This window comes from Oncorhynchus nerka, unplaced genomic scaffold, assembly GCF_034236695.1.
Source record: "Oncorhynchus nerka isolate Pitt River unplaced genomic scaffold, Oner_Uvic_2.0 unplaced_scaffold_1258, whole genome shotgun sequence".
Taxonomy (NCBI): Eukaryota; Metazoa; Chordata; class Actinopteri; order Salmoniformes; family Salmonidae; genus Oncorhynchus; species Oncorhynchus nerka.
This window is the reverse complement of record NW_027040084.1, coordinates 11936-30062: the sequence shown is the minus strand read 5'-3', so window position 1 is coordinate 30062 and position 18127 is coordinate 11936. Positions and strand designations below refer to the sequence as shown.

Below are 18127 nucleotides of genomic sequence, written 5' to 3'. Positions count from 1 at the left end.
ACGGGCTGAGCTACCACCATCCACCCTGATCAGCACTCCCTACTCTGAGACACTTTAATACGGGCTGAGCTACCACCATCCACCCTGATCAGCACTCCCTACTCTGAGACACTTTAATACGGGCTGAGCTACCACCATCCACCCTGATCAGCACTCCCTACTCTGAGACACTTTAATACGGGCTGAGCTACCACCATCCACCCTGATCAGCACTCCCTACTCTGAGACACTTTAATACGGGCTGAGCTACCACCATCCACCCTGATCAGCACTCCCTACTCTGAGACACTTTAATACGGGCTGAGCTACCACCATCCACCCTGATCAGCTCCCTACTCTGAGACACTTTAATACAGCACTCCCTACTCTGAGACACTTTAATACGGGCTGAGCTACCACCATCCACCCTGATCAGCACTCCCTACTCTGAGACACTTTAATACAGGCTGAGCTACCACCATCCACCCTGATCAGCACTCCCTACTCTGAGACACTTTAATACAGGCTGAGCTACCACCATCCACCCCTGATCAGCACTCCCTACTCTGATCAGCACTCCCTACTCTGAGACACTTTAATACGGGCCTACCACCATCACCCTGATCAGAGCCACCTACTTTGTTGAGAGCCTGTTGGCCAAACCTCATTGGCAATAACATGCTAAACTTGTGACGTAGGTGCAGTATGAAGCTGTATATGGGATTATTCATGATAACTCTCATCCACATGTGTGTGTGTAGGGCTGCCATTCAACGGTGTGACCACCTACAGCCAGAGTTACACACACTGGGACAACCCCTCCACACTGAGAGGCCCGCAGTGCATCCTGCCTGAAGCCACACTCAACTGGTACAGTAGATCACATCCACATACCGACACGGATTGAAAGGAGGGATCTGTTCATACTTACTTACCTAAGGCCATGGTTCACAGGCCATGGACGACTCCTCTCCTTTGCACTCTGTTCAGGACAGTCTCCTCCAGCTCGTTCCACCCCATGCTAGTTTTCTTTGCATCTGTCTCAAACTCCTGCAATCTGTTCACTGCGGTAGATAATAACTGCAGACTACTACAGAGCAGATTACATAGTGATTCACACATACAGTGATTCATAGCAATCCCTTCACCCAGCAACCCATTAACAGTCAAGTGGTGCTGCAGAGGTTATGTCCATCAGATAGTCTGGCATCTGTAATAGCCAGAGGTAAAAGTGATGTCACAATAAACCCAGTTGGGGAGTATTGTGGAATTTTACCAGCTCCACCGCTACTGCTTATACCTGTCCTCCAGACCTTCAGATCTGCAAACATAGCTAGATTATCTACCCCCTAAAAAAACATAGCTAGATTATCTACCCCCTAAAAAAACATAGCTAGATTATCTACCCCCTAAAAAAACATAGCTAGATTATCTACCCCCTAAAAAAACATAGCTAGATTATCTACCCCCTAAAAAAACATAGCTAGATTATCTATCCCTAAAAAACATAGCTAGATTATCTATCCCTAAAAAAATAGCTAGATTATCTACCCCTAAAAAAACATAGCTAGATTATCTATCCCCTAAAAAAACATAGCTAGGTTATCTACCCCCTAGGTTAGGGCCGAATTATGACAGACTTTAATATGCTTCACCATCCATCCAGGAGGGCCTGGGTGTCAGAGTACCAGGACAGGTACCAGGGCCCTGATCACTACGTCCCTGGGCAGAGGAAGCCCCCTAGTGGCCTGAAGGAGCCCTGCACCGCAGAGTACCAGCCTGGTGCCCACACAGCAGACCAGACCCGAGGACACATCTGCTCAGAGTATCAGAGGCACTTCACTAAGAAGGTAATATTGCTATCCGGAATCCAAGGGACGTCCCTACCCCATTAACGTTTACATTTCAAATCGTATTGGTCACATACACATATTTATGTTATTGCAGGTGTAGCAAAATGCATGCTTTCCTTGCTCCAACAGCACAGTAGTATCTAGCAATTCACAACACACACACATCTTAAAGCAAAATGCTTGCTTTCCTTGCTCCAACAGCACAGTAGTATCTAGCCATTCACAACACACACACATCTAAAAGCAAAATGCTTGCTTTCCTTGCTCCAACAGCACAGTAGTATCTAGCAATTCACAACACACACACATCTTAAAGCAAAATGCTTGCTCCAACAGCACAGTAGTATCTAGCAATTCACAACACACACACATCTTAAAGCAAAATGCTTGCTTTCCTTGCTCCAACAGCACAGTAGTATCTAGCCATTCACAACACATCTTAAAGCAAAATGCTTGCTTTCCTTGCTCCAACAGCACAGTAGTATCTAGCCATTCACAACACATCTTAAAGCAAAATGCTTGCTTTCCTTGCTCCAACAGCACAGTAGTATCTAGCAATTCACAACACACACACATCTTAAAGCAAAATGCTTGCTTTCCTTGCTCCAACAGCACAGTAGTATCTAGCAATTCACAACACACACACATCTTAAAGCAAAATGCTTGCTTTCCTTGCTCCAACAGCACAGTAGTATCTAGCAATTCACAACACACACAAATCTTAAAGTAAAATAATGGAATTAAGAAATTAGGGTGAGCAATGTTGGAGTGGCAATGACTAAAATACATTATATGCATATGAAATGAGTAAAACAGTATGTAAATATTATTAGTGACTAGTGTTCCATTATTAAAGTGACCATTGATTCCATGTCTGTGTTTATAGAGCAGCAGTCTCTAAGGTGCAGGGTTGAGTAACCGGGGTGTAGCTGGCTAGTGATGGCCATTTAACAGTCTGATGGCCTTAGAAGTTGTTTTTCAGTCTCTCGGGCCCAGCTTTGATGCACCTGTAGTGACCTCACCTTAGCGGGGTGAACAGGCTGTGGCTCAGGTGGTTGATGTCCTTGATTTTTTTGTTGGCGTTCCTGTGACATTGGGTGCTGTAGGTGTCCTGGAGGGCTGGCAGTGTACCCCCGGTGATGCATTGGGCAGACCCCCAGGAGAGCCCTGCGGTTGTGGGCGATGCAGTTGCCGTACCAGATGGTGATACAGCCCGACTGGATGCTCTCAATTGTACATCTGCAAAAGTTTGTGATGGTCTTAGGGGCCAAGCCAAATTTCTTCAGCCTCCTGAGTTTGAAGAGGCACTGGTGCGCCTTCACCACACTGTGTGGTTGGACTATTTCAGATTGTCAGTGAACTTCAAGCTGTTCAGCTTCTCCACTGCGTTCCCGTCGATGTGAATAGGGGTTTGGTGTAGTGCGAGTGACAGTCTTTTGTACCATCATGCAACCCCACCGTCATACCACGTTTAGCTTCACAATGACAGCACTGGTGTTGACAAGATGACAAACAGATCTGGGATCAGGTTACACTTGCAGTATAAACCCAGCCCAACAATGAACAACTGATAACTTCAATCATTTACAGAGACAGTTGAGCAAAAGGAGGAAAGACAATACAATTCATTATGTTGTTCCTCTGGTTTTGCTGCAGAACTACCCTGGCCTGTCCAGACCCAAGACCAGCCCTGCGTACAGACAGAACAGAGACAACTGACCTAAACCATCTTCAGAATTAGACCTGCATGGTCTCTATTCGATGTTCAACCTGACAAAGGTTAATAAAAAAACATTTGAAATGTATTTTGACAATTCAGAGATACTTGTTTGTGTCGACATTATCAAACCCACAGCGTGATCTTTTGAGGGGTCCTTTAGCTACGGTAATGACAGGTTACTGGACATGTAATAACAAATCAAACCTGTATATAAAACAATGAACAAGACACCAAAGTCCCAGAGGGTACCTGATCTTTATTCCATCATACTTTGTCCTCGTTTGTTAATGCAAGTCGCACACTGTGACAGGATTTCAACTCAAGTTTTTACATATCAACCAAACGAAAAAAGGAAATTGTTGCCATGGAAATCCCTCGCAGGTCAGCTACGCCCCCGCAGCCAAATCCCATCCAATCCTTCTGTACACTGCAGTCTGTCCATCTTTCGCCAAGCCTACTTTGCCCTACACACTACCTACCCTAAAACCAGCCTCCGAGGAAAAGAAAAACATCCAGAAAAGAGAAGACAAAAAAAGGAAACTGCAACAATGATCAGGGGAGAGACAAATCTCCAGCCACGATCACAGACTCACACGGCTGCACTTGAGATTGAGGAGAAAGAACAAAAATAAAACACCAAACTTTCTACGCAGATCTGACCTCCAGTTCTGCCGTCTGTCCAATAAGAACATCTTATACTGATGGCCCCTCCCATTCTGTCCAATAGGATTATTTTATACTGATATGGCCCCTGCCCACCCTTCTCCCATCACTGCCCCCTGCCTAGTTAACCACATAGGAACAAAACGGAAATAAAAGGCTGCGTTCCCCTACTCAGACGGTGCTGACGCATTCCAGATCTTACAACTCCTGAATAGGTATTTTATTTAATAGGCATTTTATTTATAACCCTAACCACATGTCATAGCAATCTGGTGCCCGACGGCACAGTAGATGACTTGGCACGTAACCATAGGTTGATGCATGCAACGTCTGAGCAGAGGAATGCAACCAAAAGCTTATTGAAGAGTATACCCCAGCCCACCCTCCAACCCCACCCCATGTACCCCACACAGCCCAAAAGCAGGCGAGTGCAAGGGTGTCTGCTGGAAAGCCAGCAGTCACAAAGAGTCTTTATGAGGGTTCCCCTACTGGCGGGAGGACCCTAGTATTTCATTCCCGGAACAAACTCCTTCGCCTCTGGGTTCAAGCTGCTCTTGCGCTGTAAAAAGAGAGGAGAGATTTAGTATAGGAGCATACAATAAAGGACCCAGACCTGTATGAACAGGTCAAAATAACAGGGCCTCAACATAAAAAACGGACAAGAGGAGACGGTTCAGATTGTAACACGCACCACAGGATAGTTTCTCCAGCTGATGGTCGGTTCTCCGCCAGATTAACCCTAGTCCCAGACTAAAAACCTATTTTAATGGAGAATTTCCTTTCAGCATGGTCTTTAGTCTAGGACTAGGCTTAATATTTTTTTGGGAAAACTGGGCCAAAGAGTAGGAGCGGTATCGTGTCTGTGCTCAAACAACTGGAGAAGATGGGCTACCTACGGTATCTAGGTACTGAATGTGGATAACCCTGGAGAAGATGGGCTACCTACGGTATCCAGGTACTGAATGTGGATAACACTGGAGAAGATGGGCTACCTACGGTATCTAGGTACTGAATGTGGATAACACTGGAGAAGATGGGCTACCTACGGTATCTAGGTACTGAATGTGGATAACACTGGAGAAGATGGGCTACCTACGGTATCTAGGTACTGAATGTGGATAACACTGGAGAAGATGGGCTACCTACGGTATCTAGGTACTGAATGTGGATAACACTGGAGAAGATGGGCTACCTACGGTATCTAGGTACTGAATGTGGATAACACTGGAGAAGATGGGCTACCTACGGTATCTAGGTACTGAATGTGGATAACACTGGAGAAGATGGGCTACCTACGGTATCTAGGTACTGAATGTGGATAACACTGGAGAAGATGGGCTACCTACGGTATCTAGGTACTGAATGTGGATAACACTGGAGAAGATGGGCTACCTACGGTATCTAGGTACTGAATGTGGATAACAACTGGAGAAGATGGGCTACCTACGGTATCTAGGTACTGAATGTGGATAACACTGGAGAAGATGGGCTACCTACGGTATCTAGGTACTGAATGTGGATAACACTGGAGAAGATGGGCTACCTACGGTATCTAGGTACTGAATGTGGATAACAACTGGAGAAGATGGGCTACCTACGGTATCTAGGTACTGAATGTGGATAACACTGGAGAAGATGGGCTACCTACGGTATCTAGGTACTGAATGTGGATAACAACTGGAGAAGATGGGCTACCTACGGTATCTAGGTACTGAATGTGGATAACACTGGAGAAGATGGGCTACCTACGGTATCTAGGTACTGAATGTGGATAACACTGGCAGATGGGCTAGCCTAGTGGTATCTAGAGCTGAATTGGATAACACTGGAGAAGATGGGCCGGAAGGTACTGAATGTGGATAACAAACCCCGAGCTGGTACTGAATGTATAAATCTGTCGATGGGCTGCCCCGGTATCTAGGTACTGAATGTTAACACTGTTCCCAGGCCTAGGTACTGAATGTGATAACATGGAGAAGATGGGCTTAACTGACTTGCCTGGTTAAATAAAGGTAAAATTTAAAAAAATTAAATCTAGGTACTGAATGTGGATAACACTGGAGAAGATGGGGTATCTAGGTACTGAATGTGGATAACAACTGGAGAAGATGGGCTGCCTACGGTATCTAGGTACTGAATGTGGATAACACTGGAGAAGATGGGCTACCTACGGTATCTAGGTACTGAATGTGGATAACACTGGAGAAGATGGGGTATCTAGGTACTGAATGTGGATAACAACTGGAGAAGATGGGCTACCTACGGTATCTAGGTACTGAATGTGGATAACACTGGAGAAGATGGGCTACCTACGGTATCTAGGTACTGAATGTGGATAACAACTGGAGAAGATGGGCTACCTACGGTATCTAGGTACTGAATGTGGATAACACTGGAGAAGATGGGCTACCTACGGTATGGGGCGGCAGTGTAGCCTAGTGGTTAGAGCGTTGGACTAGTAACCGGAAGGTTGCGAGTTCAAACCCCCGAGCTGACAAGGTACAAATCTGTCGTTCTGCCCCTGAACAGGCAGTTAACCCACTGTTCCCAGGCCGTCATTGAAAATAAGAATGTGTTCTTAACTGACTTGCCTGGTTAAATAAAGGTAAAATTAAAAAAAATTAAATCTAGGTACTGAATGTGGATAACACTGGTACTGAATGATGGGAAGATGGGCTATCTAGGTACTGAATGTGGATAACATACTTGTCAGGCTTTTAACTCTCAAGTTAACTCTAGGGACAAAATATGTCAACTTTGAACATGTCTGGGAAACTGGCCCTATAAATATAGTGACGTTTTGGTCGACGACGCTCAGACATGCTGCTCGTGTAGAGAGACAGATTGTGACACATTCTGACGGACAAACATTCTGACAGGACTTACCGCGAGTTCATCTGCGTTGCCGTTGGAGACAGATAGCCCGTTGAGCTGTTGCTGAATCTGCCCCACCCCAGGGGCAAGGTCTCTGGCGGGGATGAACCAATCCTGATCCTCCTCTTCCAGCATTTCCTGGAAACAGCGTTCTAAGAACTCCTGTTCCAGAAGCTCCTCCTCCACCTGGGATGACCACACAATAGGGGAAGAATAGGGCTGGATTACAATCAGCAGTAGATGATTATTTCTTAATATGTCTTTCCTCATGTCCTCTATCCTTGCCTCCTTCTCAAAGCACTGGAGGGCAGCCCAGGTTCGAGGCGAGTGTACAAAACATTAAGAACAGCATTAATTTGCCGGGGCAGGGGCTTTACAAGGTGTCCAAGGCGTTCCACAGGTATGCAGGCCCATGTGGACCACAATGCTCCAACGTAATATGGGTTCTATTTAATTTTACACCATTTGAGCTAGAGACAAGCCTTTTCTTTGCTTTAAAGCTGAAAGCATGACTGTCAGAAATTTGTTTTCCCTCTCTGGCACTGCTGAGTGACAACTTGCAAAGCCTACTCAGATTGGCCTATGCTGCTGGTTACAGCAGGGATGAAGAGACAATGTATCAACTTTGCTCACTCTGCGGGCTGCTCCAATGTAACAGAAGACTGATAAGGGTCTACATCCCTGATCGCCTGCTAAATTATATTTTAAAAATGGATGGAAAAAAATAGATGTGCAGGAAGAGCGGACGAAGAGAAGCAGGTGAGTGACGTCTGGAAGGGGATGTGGGCCATGCGGCTTGCTGATCAGAGCTGATATGAACATTATCGGACCCGTCGCATATAAGGACCGGCGAAGACAAACTATTTGAGATTAAAAAAAAGAAAACTGTCCTCTCACTGTCAACTGCGGTTATTTTCAGCAAACTTGACATGTGTAAATATTTGTATGAACATAAGATTTGACAAAAACTGAACAAGTTCCATAGACATGTGACTAACAGAAATGGAATAATGTGTCCCAGAACAAAGGGGGGGTCAAAATCAACAGTCACTATCTGGTGTGGCCACCAGCTGCATTAAGTACATCTCCTCCTCATGGACTGCACCAGATTTGCCAGTTCTTGCTGTGAGATGTTACCCCACTTCCACCAAGGCACCTGCAAGTTCCCAGACATTTCTGGGGGGAATAGCCCTAGCCCTCACCCTCCAGTTAAACAGGTCCCAGACGTGCTCAATGGGATTGAGATCCGGGCTCTTCGCTGGCCAAGGCAGAACACTGACATTCCTGTCTTACAGGAAATCATGCACAGAACAAGCAGTGTAGCTGGTGGCATTGTCATGCTGGAGGGTCATGTCAGGATGAGCCTGCAGGAAGGGTACCACACGAGGGAGGATGTCTTCCCTGTAACGCACAGCGTTGAGATTGTCTGCAATGACAACAAGCTAGGTCTGATAATGCTGTGACACACCGCCCCAGACCATGATGGACCCTCCACCCCCAAATCAATCCCGCTCCAGAGTACAGGCCTCGGTGCAACGCTTATTCCTTTGACGATAAACGCAAAACTGACTGTCACCCCTGGTGAGACAAAACCGCGACTTGTCAGTGAAGAGCACTTTTTGCCAGTCCTGTCTGGTCCAGCAATGGTGGGTTTGTACCCATAGGCAACGTTGTTGCCGGTGATGTCTGGTGAGGACCTGCCTTACAACAGGCCTACAAGCCCTCAGTCCAGCCTCTCTCAGCCCTTTGCGGACAGTCCGAGCACTGATTGGGGGGATTGTGCGTTCCTGGTGTAACTAGGGCAGTTGTTGCTATCCTGTACCTGTCCCGCAGGTGTGATGTTCAGATGTACCGATCCTGTGCAGGTGTTGTTACACGTGGTCTGCCACTGCGAAGACAATCAACTGTTCGTCCTGTCTCCCTGTAACGCTGTCTTAGGTGTCTCACAGTACGGACATTGCAATTTATTGCCCTGGCCACATCTGCAGTCCTCATGCCTCCTTGCAGCATGCCTAAGGCACGTCCACGCAGATGAGCAGGGACCCTGGGCATCTTTCTTTTGGGCGATTTTTTCAGAGTCAGTAGAAAAGCCTCTTTAGTGTCCTAAGTTTTCATAACTGTGACCTTAATTGCCTACCGTCTAAGCTGTTAGTGTCTTAGCGACCGTTCCACAGGTGCATGTTCATAAATGTTTTATGGTTCATTGAACAAGCATGGGAAACAGTGTTTAAACCCTTTACAATGAAGATCTGTGAAGTTATTTGGATTTTTACAAATGATCTTTGAAAGACATTGTCCTGAAAAAGGGACGAGTCTTATTTTTGCTGAGTTATATTTTTTTATTACTGAAATTATTAAGAAAACTGACAGGCGCCAGTTGGTTCTTTAGATCAGTCGGGCATGAAGTCCAAGGAACTGTCCGTAGATCTCCAAGATAAAATTGTGATGAGGCATATATCTGGGGAAGGGAATATGGAACTACCCACTCTGCCTAGAGCTGGCCGTTCGACCAAACTGAACAACCGGGCAAGAAGGGAGAACCTGCCAGAAGGACAACAGTCTCTACAGCACTTCACCAAGTTGGGCTTTATGGGAGAGTGGCACATGACAGCATGGCTGGAGTTTGCAAAAAGGCATGTGAAAGACCGAGCACAAGGCAAACAATTCTGTGGTCTGATGGGAAAATGTTTAACTCTTTGGCTGCCGCTCCCCATCTAACTTAACAGAGCTTGAGAAAACCTGCAAGGAAGAGTGAACATGCCCCTTGATCCTGAGAGTAGAGTAACCTGATCCTAGATCTGTGTACAATGCCAGGCAATATCTATCCAGGGCAACATTCCTCACCTTTTAGTGTGTGTGTGGTCTGTACATCTGTGTGGGTGTCCCTCTGTCTATCACCGAGTCTGTGTGTCTGTGTGTGCACCTGTGTGCATACGTACATGTGTATGTACATAAAGAGTGGTCCTAAAAATCACTGACCTGTCTGTTGTAATCCTCCTCGTTCTCCATCCACATGTAGTCAGCGAAGGGGTTGTTGTTGTTGCCCACCTCTCCCTCCTTGTGCCCATTGGCCACATTCTCTTTCCCGGGGGCACTGCTACCGCCTGGTGTTTTCGCCATCTCAGGACTGTTCATCTCCGCAGGCTCTGTAGGGTTAACAGTTTCACACATGCATAAATGGCAACCCACTTTAAAATGAGGCAAATGGCTTTCAAATTGAGAGTAAAGCTCAGCTTGGGTAAACTGAATAAATTACGTGTTTAATAAACATTAAGGTCAAAAAAACGTAGCTAAAACATAAGAGTAGAAAGTTAAACCGTTATCTACCCACACATGAACAAATGTATATTGCCAAAAAGTTAAATAAAGTCAATACTACATTATTTTACTTACTACTTGCTAGTGTCATACTAGTTAAAGTAGACCAAGAGTAGCGAGTCAGTGGCTGCGCTTACAGCTGACGTGGATACAATTACTAGCTAGCCAGTTCCTACCGTTATAACTCAACAATACCTAGCTAACGCGTTACCTGTATCGTCAGCATTGAAGGATGCACATGTCACGAGAAAAAAAAGTGATGACAAACCCCACATGGAGCGAGGCCTACCTGCGTGTCACAGCTGCAACAAGCCAGCCAGACAATTAGCTAACTGGAGTAACGTTAGTTACAGCTAACATTACCGTTCATCGCAGCACAAATCCTATTTTGAGTATTGGCAGTTTGCTAGTGAGCTAGTTACAGTAGCTAGCTTACTAGTTGGTAAACAACGTTGGGTAGTTTGCTAGTTGGTACACAACGCTAGCTAACTACGTAGCTAGCGAACTCAGAAAACTAGCACGGACTAGCTAACTAGATAGCCAACTTAAAGCAGCCTGAAAATAATTTGTGATATAAAAGAGTTGTAGTTTCGACTAAATTTACTGTAGCCATCAAGTCACTGATGAAACGAGTTATTTAAGTTAGCATTCATTAGATAACTAACACATCGTGCAATCACCCTATGAAAAAGGCTTTGGCATACTAACGTTACTAGCGAGCAAGAAAGCTACTTGGCTAGCGAGCTTGCTAACTAACTTGAAATATATAAAAACACGCATATTGGATCAAACTTGGCTAGCAAGCTATTTTTGATCTACAGACTGAATGTTATGTCACCTGTAACTAGCAAAGCCTTCTTACTACCTTGGATTGTCTTTATAGCTAGCTATAAAACTGTTAGCAGGTAGCCAGCTGGTAGTGGTAGAAACAAGCTAAATCAAACTTAGCTCGAAGGCTAACAGCGTGATATGCACACACGATTCAGGTCAAATTGTATCTGGAATGCACAGCAGCCAGTAGCGCAACAAAAACGTATCTACCTGGCATCGTTGGATAAATATTTAAAGACCACTCGATATATCTTCAATGTTTGACAGGACAATTCGTCGACTTTACAGCTAATTTGCTATCAAGCTAGCCAACTCACTACATTCCATCAAGACGCTCACGGGGGACTTCCGTTTGTTAAGTTCCCCCAGCCCGTTATATCAGTCGTCATATACCTACCTCAGCGCATCAACTGAGAGGTTGATGTCATTAGCATGCGATTATTTTTATTTTTATTTATTTTTTATTTAACCTTTATTTAACTAGGCAAGTCAGTTAAGAACAAATTCTTATTTACAATGACTGCCCACCAAAAGGCCCCTGCGGGGACGGTGCCTGGGATTGAATAATAATAATAAATACAATATTAATATAGGTCAAAACACACATCACAACAAGAGAGACAATACAACACTACACAAAGAGAGACCTAAGACAACATAGCAAGGCAGCAACACATGACACACAACAAAACATGGTACAAACATTATTGGGCACAGTCAACAGCACAAAGTTCAAGAAGGTAGAGACAACAATATATCACACAAAGCAGCCACAACTGTCAGTAAGAGTGTCCATGATTGAGTCTTTGAATGAAGAGATTGAGATTAAACTGTCCAGGTTGAGTGTTTTTTTGCAGTTCGTTCCAGTCGTTACCTGCAGTGAACTGAAAAGAGCAGCGACCCAGGGATGTGTGTGCTTTGGGGACCTTTAACAGAATGTGACTGGCAGAACAGGTGTTCTGAACAGAAGATGAGGGCTGCAGTAGATATCTCACATAGGGGGGAGTGAGGCATAAGAGGGTTTTATAAATAACCATCAACCAGTGGGTCTTGTGACGGGTATACAGAGATGACCAGTTTACAGAGGAGGACTTGCTGGTGTGTGTTAGATCATTGCCCTGCTGCAGAACCCAAGTGCTCTTCAGCTTGAGGTCACAAACTGATGGCCAGACATTCTCCTTCAGGATTTTTTGGGAGAGAGCAGAATTCATGGCTCCATCAATCACAGCAAGTTGTCCAGGTTATAAAGCAGCCCGAGACCATCACACTACCACCACCATATTTGACTGTTGGTGTGATGTTCTTTTTCTGAAATGCTGTGTTACTTTTACACCAGATGTAACGGGACGCACACCTTCCAAAAAGTTCAACTTTGTCTCATCAGTCCACAGAATATTTCCCCAAAAGTCTTGGGGATCATCAAGATGTTTTTTTTGCCAAAAGTGAGACAAGCCTTTATGTTCTTTTTGCCATGGATGCCATTTTTCCCAGTCTCTTATGGTTGAGTCATGAACACTGACCTTAACTGAGGCAAGTGAGGCCTGCAGTTCTTTAGATGTTGTTGTGGGTTCTTTTGTGACCTCTTGGATGAGTCATCGCTGCGCTCTTGGGGTAATTTTGGTAGGCCGGCCACTCCTGAGAAGGTTCACAACTGTTCAACACTTTCTCCATTTGGGATAATGTCTCTCACCGTGGTTCACTGGAGTCCCAAAGCTTTAGAAATGGCTTTGTAACCCTTTCTAGACTGATAGATGTCAATTACTTTGTTTCTCATCTGTTCCTGAATTTCTTTGGATCGCGGCACGATGTCTTGCTTTTTGAGTTCTTTTGGCCTTACTTCACTTTTTTCCCTTAATAAATACAATGATCAATTGAAAACTGCATGTTGTGTTTACTTGGGTTATCTTTGTGTAATAGTTCATTTAGTTTGATGATCTGAAACATTTAAGTGTGACAAATGTGCAAAAAATAAGAAATCAGGATGGTGGCAAAGACTTGTTCACAGCACTGTAGTTGCTGTAGTTATAAACAGATAAGATAAGCATTCCTGCAACATTGTTTTGTTAAGTGAATTGATTGCACCCAAATTGGCCATTTACATTTATAGGATACCTATAATATTCAATAAATATAGTACCCTACATCAGATTTGGACCAAACCTCTTCTTAACAATGATTAAAATGTGAGGAATCCAAATTAACGGTAAAAAGCCACCCACGTAACCCCCTAAACCCCACACCAAGCCCGCCCCAACGGCCAGTATACCTGATTCATTCTCTATGTCTGACAAGTAGTACAAAGCTGTGGCTAGTAGTATTGTGTCTTCATACTATTTCATGCATCCTCTGTGAATTTGGTGATGGTTATTTTCACCTGTTCAGAGAAATCAGTCATCGAAGTGTATGTGCCATCATACAACCTAATATTACCATGTTCTGGTTCTGTTCCTAATATTACCATGTTCTGGTGCTGTTCCTAATATTACCATGTTCTGGTTCTGTTCCTAATATTACCATGTTCTGGTGCTGTTCCTAATATTACCATGTTCTGGTTCTGTTCCTAATATTACCATGTTCTGGTTCTGTTCCTAATATTACCATGTTCTGGTGCTGTTCCTAATATTACCATGTTCTGGTTCTGTTCCTAATATTACCATGTTCTGGTGCTGTTCCTAATATTACCATGTTCTGGTGCTGTTCCTAATATTACCATGTTCTGGTGCTGTTCCTACTATTAGTGGAAAAAGGTGTGAAGAACCCCCACTCAATGTTAATTCAAGGCTGAACCTTCAAATGATAATCATTTATAAATGCAGAGTGAATAGTTCAAATTAGAACAATGTATTTGCCCAAGGAAAACTAAAAACTGCTTTGAGGGCTACTCATTCTTCATTTCATTCTTTCACTTTCTTTCTTCATTGCATCTTCTATTGTGGTGATGTTGCTACATCCCAAATCATATTGATGACCAGTTGAAGTGGTTAGTTCCTTGATGGTGCAGATGATGCTTGTTTTTGGTAAACAACATGTGTCCTCTCTGTTTGGCCAAGAAAAGGATCTTGCTGGATAACTTGGACGGATTCATTTCAACTTCAGGTCCATGTTTTTATCATCCACAGCATCAGCATTTCCAATCCAGCACTCATCATCATAGCAGAAAATTAGACAATAGAAAATCAGATCAAAATCAGATCTATGGGTTTCCCGAGGACCAAGTCAAACTTAATGGCATCATCTGTGTCACTGCAAACTCTCTTTGCACCTATGAGGCTTTTGAAGAGTGTAACAGAGTGATGGAAGCTGCTGGTTCCTGGCAGATTTATTGTGTTCTAGTTTGCTGCTATGATGATAAGTACTGGATTGGAATGACTGACTCTGGGCATGATAAAAACATGGAGGTAAAGGTGAAACTACTGCATCCAATAAGGTCATTTTATTGGCCAACCAGAAGACACATCCCTCCCTCCCTCCCTCCCCATCAGCTACACCTTCATGCACCCTCACCAAGTAACCTGTGTTTCTCCTGTTCGTAAACTGATGCCACCCATCACCTCACTTAATGGACCACACCTGACATGCAAATGTTTTCCACTGGTTATGACAACACTAAGTGATGTTTAGTATGGTTGAAGAGAATATGCCGTGCAGTGTAGAATGTGTTATGGATGGATAGGGCCCAGAGTTTTTCCAGACCAGGTCAAGTCAAAAGGCCAGGAAATCTCCAGGACCTAGTTACACAATATGGTGATTAGTGCATTATAGCTGGAACTGCCCACTGATTTCAAGGATAAATATATAGAAACATGATTATTGTATTGTCCCCCACAATTAAATCAGGGAGGAGACTATGGATCGGTCACATTCCATCCGTCCGTCAGTCACACGCGATATCTCAGTCAGCACTGGCGCGATTTCTATGAAAACTGGCTAAAAGATGCGTCTTGCTATAGAGATCCATCATTTACTTAAACTGATAGGCCCAAGTGTCACGTTCTGACCTTAGTTCCTTTGTTATGTCTTTGTTTTAGTGTGGTCAGGGCGTGAGTTGGGTGGGTTGTCTATGTTCGTTTTTCTATTATTTGGGATTTCTGTGTTCGGCCTAGTATGGTTCTCAATCAGAGGCAGCTGTCAATCGTTGTCCCTGATTGAGAATCATACTTAGGTAGCCTGGTTTCACTTTTAAGTTGGGGGTTTCGGGACTGTTTCGTTTATTCACATTTATTGTTTTGTTCCAGTGGTCTGTTGTGTTTTGATGAAACATTATGGACACTTACCACGCTGCGCATTGGTCCTCCGATCCTTCTCGCTACTCCTCCTCAGAAGAGGAGGACGAGATCCGTTACCCCAAGGGGGACGATATAGTAATCAACTGAAATCAAAAAATTTTAACAAGGATATCCTGTCTCGTTTGATCTTGAATTGTTGTCACTAATTGGGGGCGCTGCATCATTCGTGGGGGATAACATGTTTACTGTTACCTTGTTTGATATTATAATTAGTTATTTTTTATATAAATATACACTCCTTTATGTATCATCGTTAAAGAAGACAGACTGTCATGTATTGTCATGTTATGTCTTGTTCCTGTTCTTTCTCTTCACTTTTCCCCCTGCTGGTCGTATTAGGTTACCTTCTCTCCTTTCCTTCCCCCAGCTGTTCCTCATCTCCTCTAACTACCTCGTTTACTCTCTCCCACCTGTTCCCTTTTCCCTCTGATTAGGTTTTTCTCTCTCTGTTTCTGCTTCTGTCTTTGTCAGATTCTCATTTGCTTCATTGTCCCGTTCTGTATAAATATACAGACATCCCTCTACAACCCGCGCCTATCTGTAACCCTCATTCTCCTCTGCTGCTAGAAGACTCTCCTGTAGACAGAGGACTTTAGATTTACATTTTGTCAACCGATACAGACAGACAGACTCAGATAATTAGACAGACAGACAGACAGCTCCTTAATAATTATTTATTGAATCAGATCATCCACAACAATATCTACATTGTAACTTTCAAGCACCATCACCTATCATTTCAAGAGAAAACACATGTAAATGTTTGGTGCCAGTCTGTTTCTGCCTTAGTCAACTGAATTGTCTGTCTCTCTTCCAATAAAGTATCACACTAAAGTTGAAACAGAATGACAGGAGGTCTATTTACAAACAAGTACATTATAGCCGGGATTCAAAACAAAACCACGCTAATATCAAACTTGATATTTTAAGGTCATTTCAAATTGAGCCGACGTGCAGCATTTACTTTCAATCTCATGTCTGCGAATGCAGTACTGTTGACCTTAAAAGCGACGTTGTCTATAAGTGCGATTGGATTGAATCCCGGCCTGTATATCCACATTTTCTTGCTAAATATGGAAGACTTGAGAAGTGCTTAGGCTGGTTTACACATTATGCGGGTATATAAACTGCAGACCCAATATTACCAAACAAAATCGACAGGGCGGGGAATCAAACCCTCACTTTCTAGTCTACTGATTACTTTGGAAATAGATTCAAACATCATGAATTGGAAAACAATCACAATTAAAATTAAAATTAAAACATAAGGCAGAAATATAATGACATATTGTACATTTTCTAAAGCACTAATGGTTGAAGAGATTTGACTTCATGTCTTAGATACTTCTGATGCAGGGTAGTTTCCCAACCCTGTGGAGGTAGAGGAAGGGCTGTACAAACCCAGAGATTATAACAATGCACAAACAAATAGACATGCCTGTAAAAAAGTTAATGTAGTGAATGTAACTTTTAGTCTGTGCCATCAATGCCATTGGGAGTTGAGACACAGTAGCATACACCAGGATAATCAAAATGATCTTAAAGGCCTTCATCTTAATGCTGTTTGTCCCCTCCCTGTCCCCATCCCCTGGCCCTGGACGTTTCAGAGCCCATAGAACTGAGAGGCAGCAGAATGACATCAGAGAAAAATAGATCATTGACTGGGCAAATATAGAGTAGAAGAACACTGGTAAATAGTTAGCAAACAAAGATAAACAGCAGGACACAAGAACCATCAGCCAGACAACACTACAACACCCCACCCTGTATCTCAGGGGTTTGTACTTCAGGAAGACCACAGGGTGGACCACCGCCAGGTAGCGCTCTACACAGATACAGGACAGGAACAGGGGACGGCCAGTGAAAACAAACCCATAGGAAAAAATAGCAACTTTTGCAATAAATTCAGACTGGGTGTAGAGTTCAGCCATGCTGATGGTATTAAAGAGGCTGAAGATGATCTCAGACACGGTCAGGTTGAGAGAGAAGAACTCTGAGGCCATCGTCCCTCCAGCTCCAGTCAGTATCAGCCACAGGATGTAGATATTGGTGGGGAGACCCAGGATGATGTTGATTGAAAAGGAAGCAGTAAGAAAGGGGAATAAGTATGCCACAAGGAAAGCCTTTTCTTCCGGATCAATGAGCGAGACAGGAGGAGATGTGAACGTATCATTGACTTTAGTTAAGTTCATCTCAACGATGTATGGAACTGTAATGTGTGAAAGTTCTTGAGATCTGTAAAGGAAAGAGCTAAAGAGAGAGAGAGAGAGAGAGAGATGGAGAGAGAGAGAGAGATTGAGAGAGGGAGGGAGTGAGCGGGAGGGAGATGGGGAGAGAGAAGAGAGAGAGAGAGAGAGGGAGTGAGCGGGAGGGAGATGGGGAGAGAGAAGAGAGAGAGAGAGAGAGAGAGAGAGAGAGAGAGTGAGCGGGAGGGAGATGGGGAGAGAGAAGAGAGAGAGAGAGAGAGAGAGAGTGAGGGAGAGGAGGATTGTTATATAAACAACAGGTTCATGCAAAGTATTTCTCTCGCTATAATACCAGTCTTTATTCATATTATATTTGTACATACAATCATTCTGTTACCAGTCTAATAGGGTGTTTGG

General features: G+C 43.9%; 1 protein-coding gene across 2 annotated transcripts; it reads right to left on the bottom strand.

Moving 5' to 3' along the window:
• Nucleotides 1-3788: 3788 nt before the first annotated feature.
• Nucleotides 3789-11601, bottom strand: LOC135569017 (polyadenylate-binding protein-interacting protein 2B-like). 2 transcript variants are annotated; one of them, XM_065015833.1, is made up of 4 exons: nt 11449-11601; nt 10069-10235; nt 7102-7275; nt 3789-4774 (listed from the first exon to the last, which is right to left on the bottom strand). In XM_065015833.1, exons 1-4 carry the CDS (start codon nt 11453-11455, stop codon nt 4718-4720), a joined length of 405 nt encoding a protein of 134 aa, XP_064871905.1. In that variant the 5' UTR covers nt 11456-11601; the 3' UTR covers nt 3789-4717. The 2 variants fall into 2 exon arrangements, with proteins under 2 accessions (XP_064871905.1, XP_064871904.1); XM_065015832.1 differs by having other exon boundaries at nt 11556-11580.
• Between the last annotated feature and the right edge of the window lie 6526 nt (nt 11602-18127).

Excerpts from the sequence above, each read along its gene's own strand:
- LOC135569017 (XM_065015832.1), bottom strand. Across the intron at positions 7,276-10,068 it reads AGGAGGATTACAACAGACAG|GTGGAGGAGGAGCTTCTGGA; the intron begins GTCAGTGATTTT and ends TGGTCATCCCAG. Across the intron at positions 4,775-7,101 it reads GCAACGCAGATGAACTCGCG|CGCAAGAGCAGCTTGAACCC; the intron begins GTAAGTCCTGTC and ends CTCTTTTTACAG.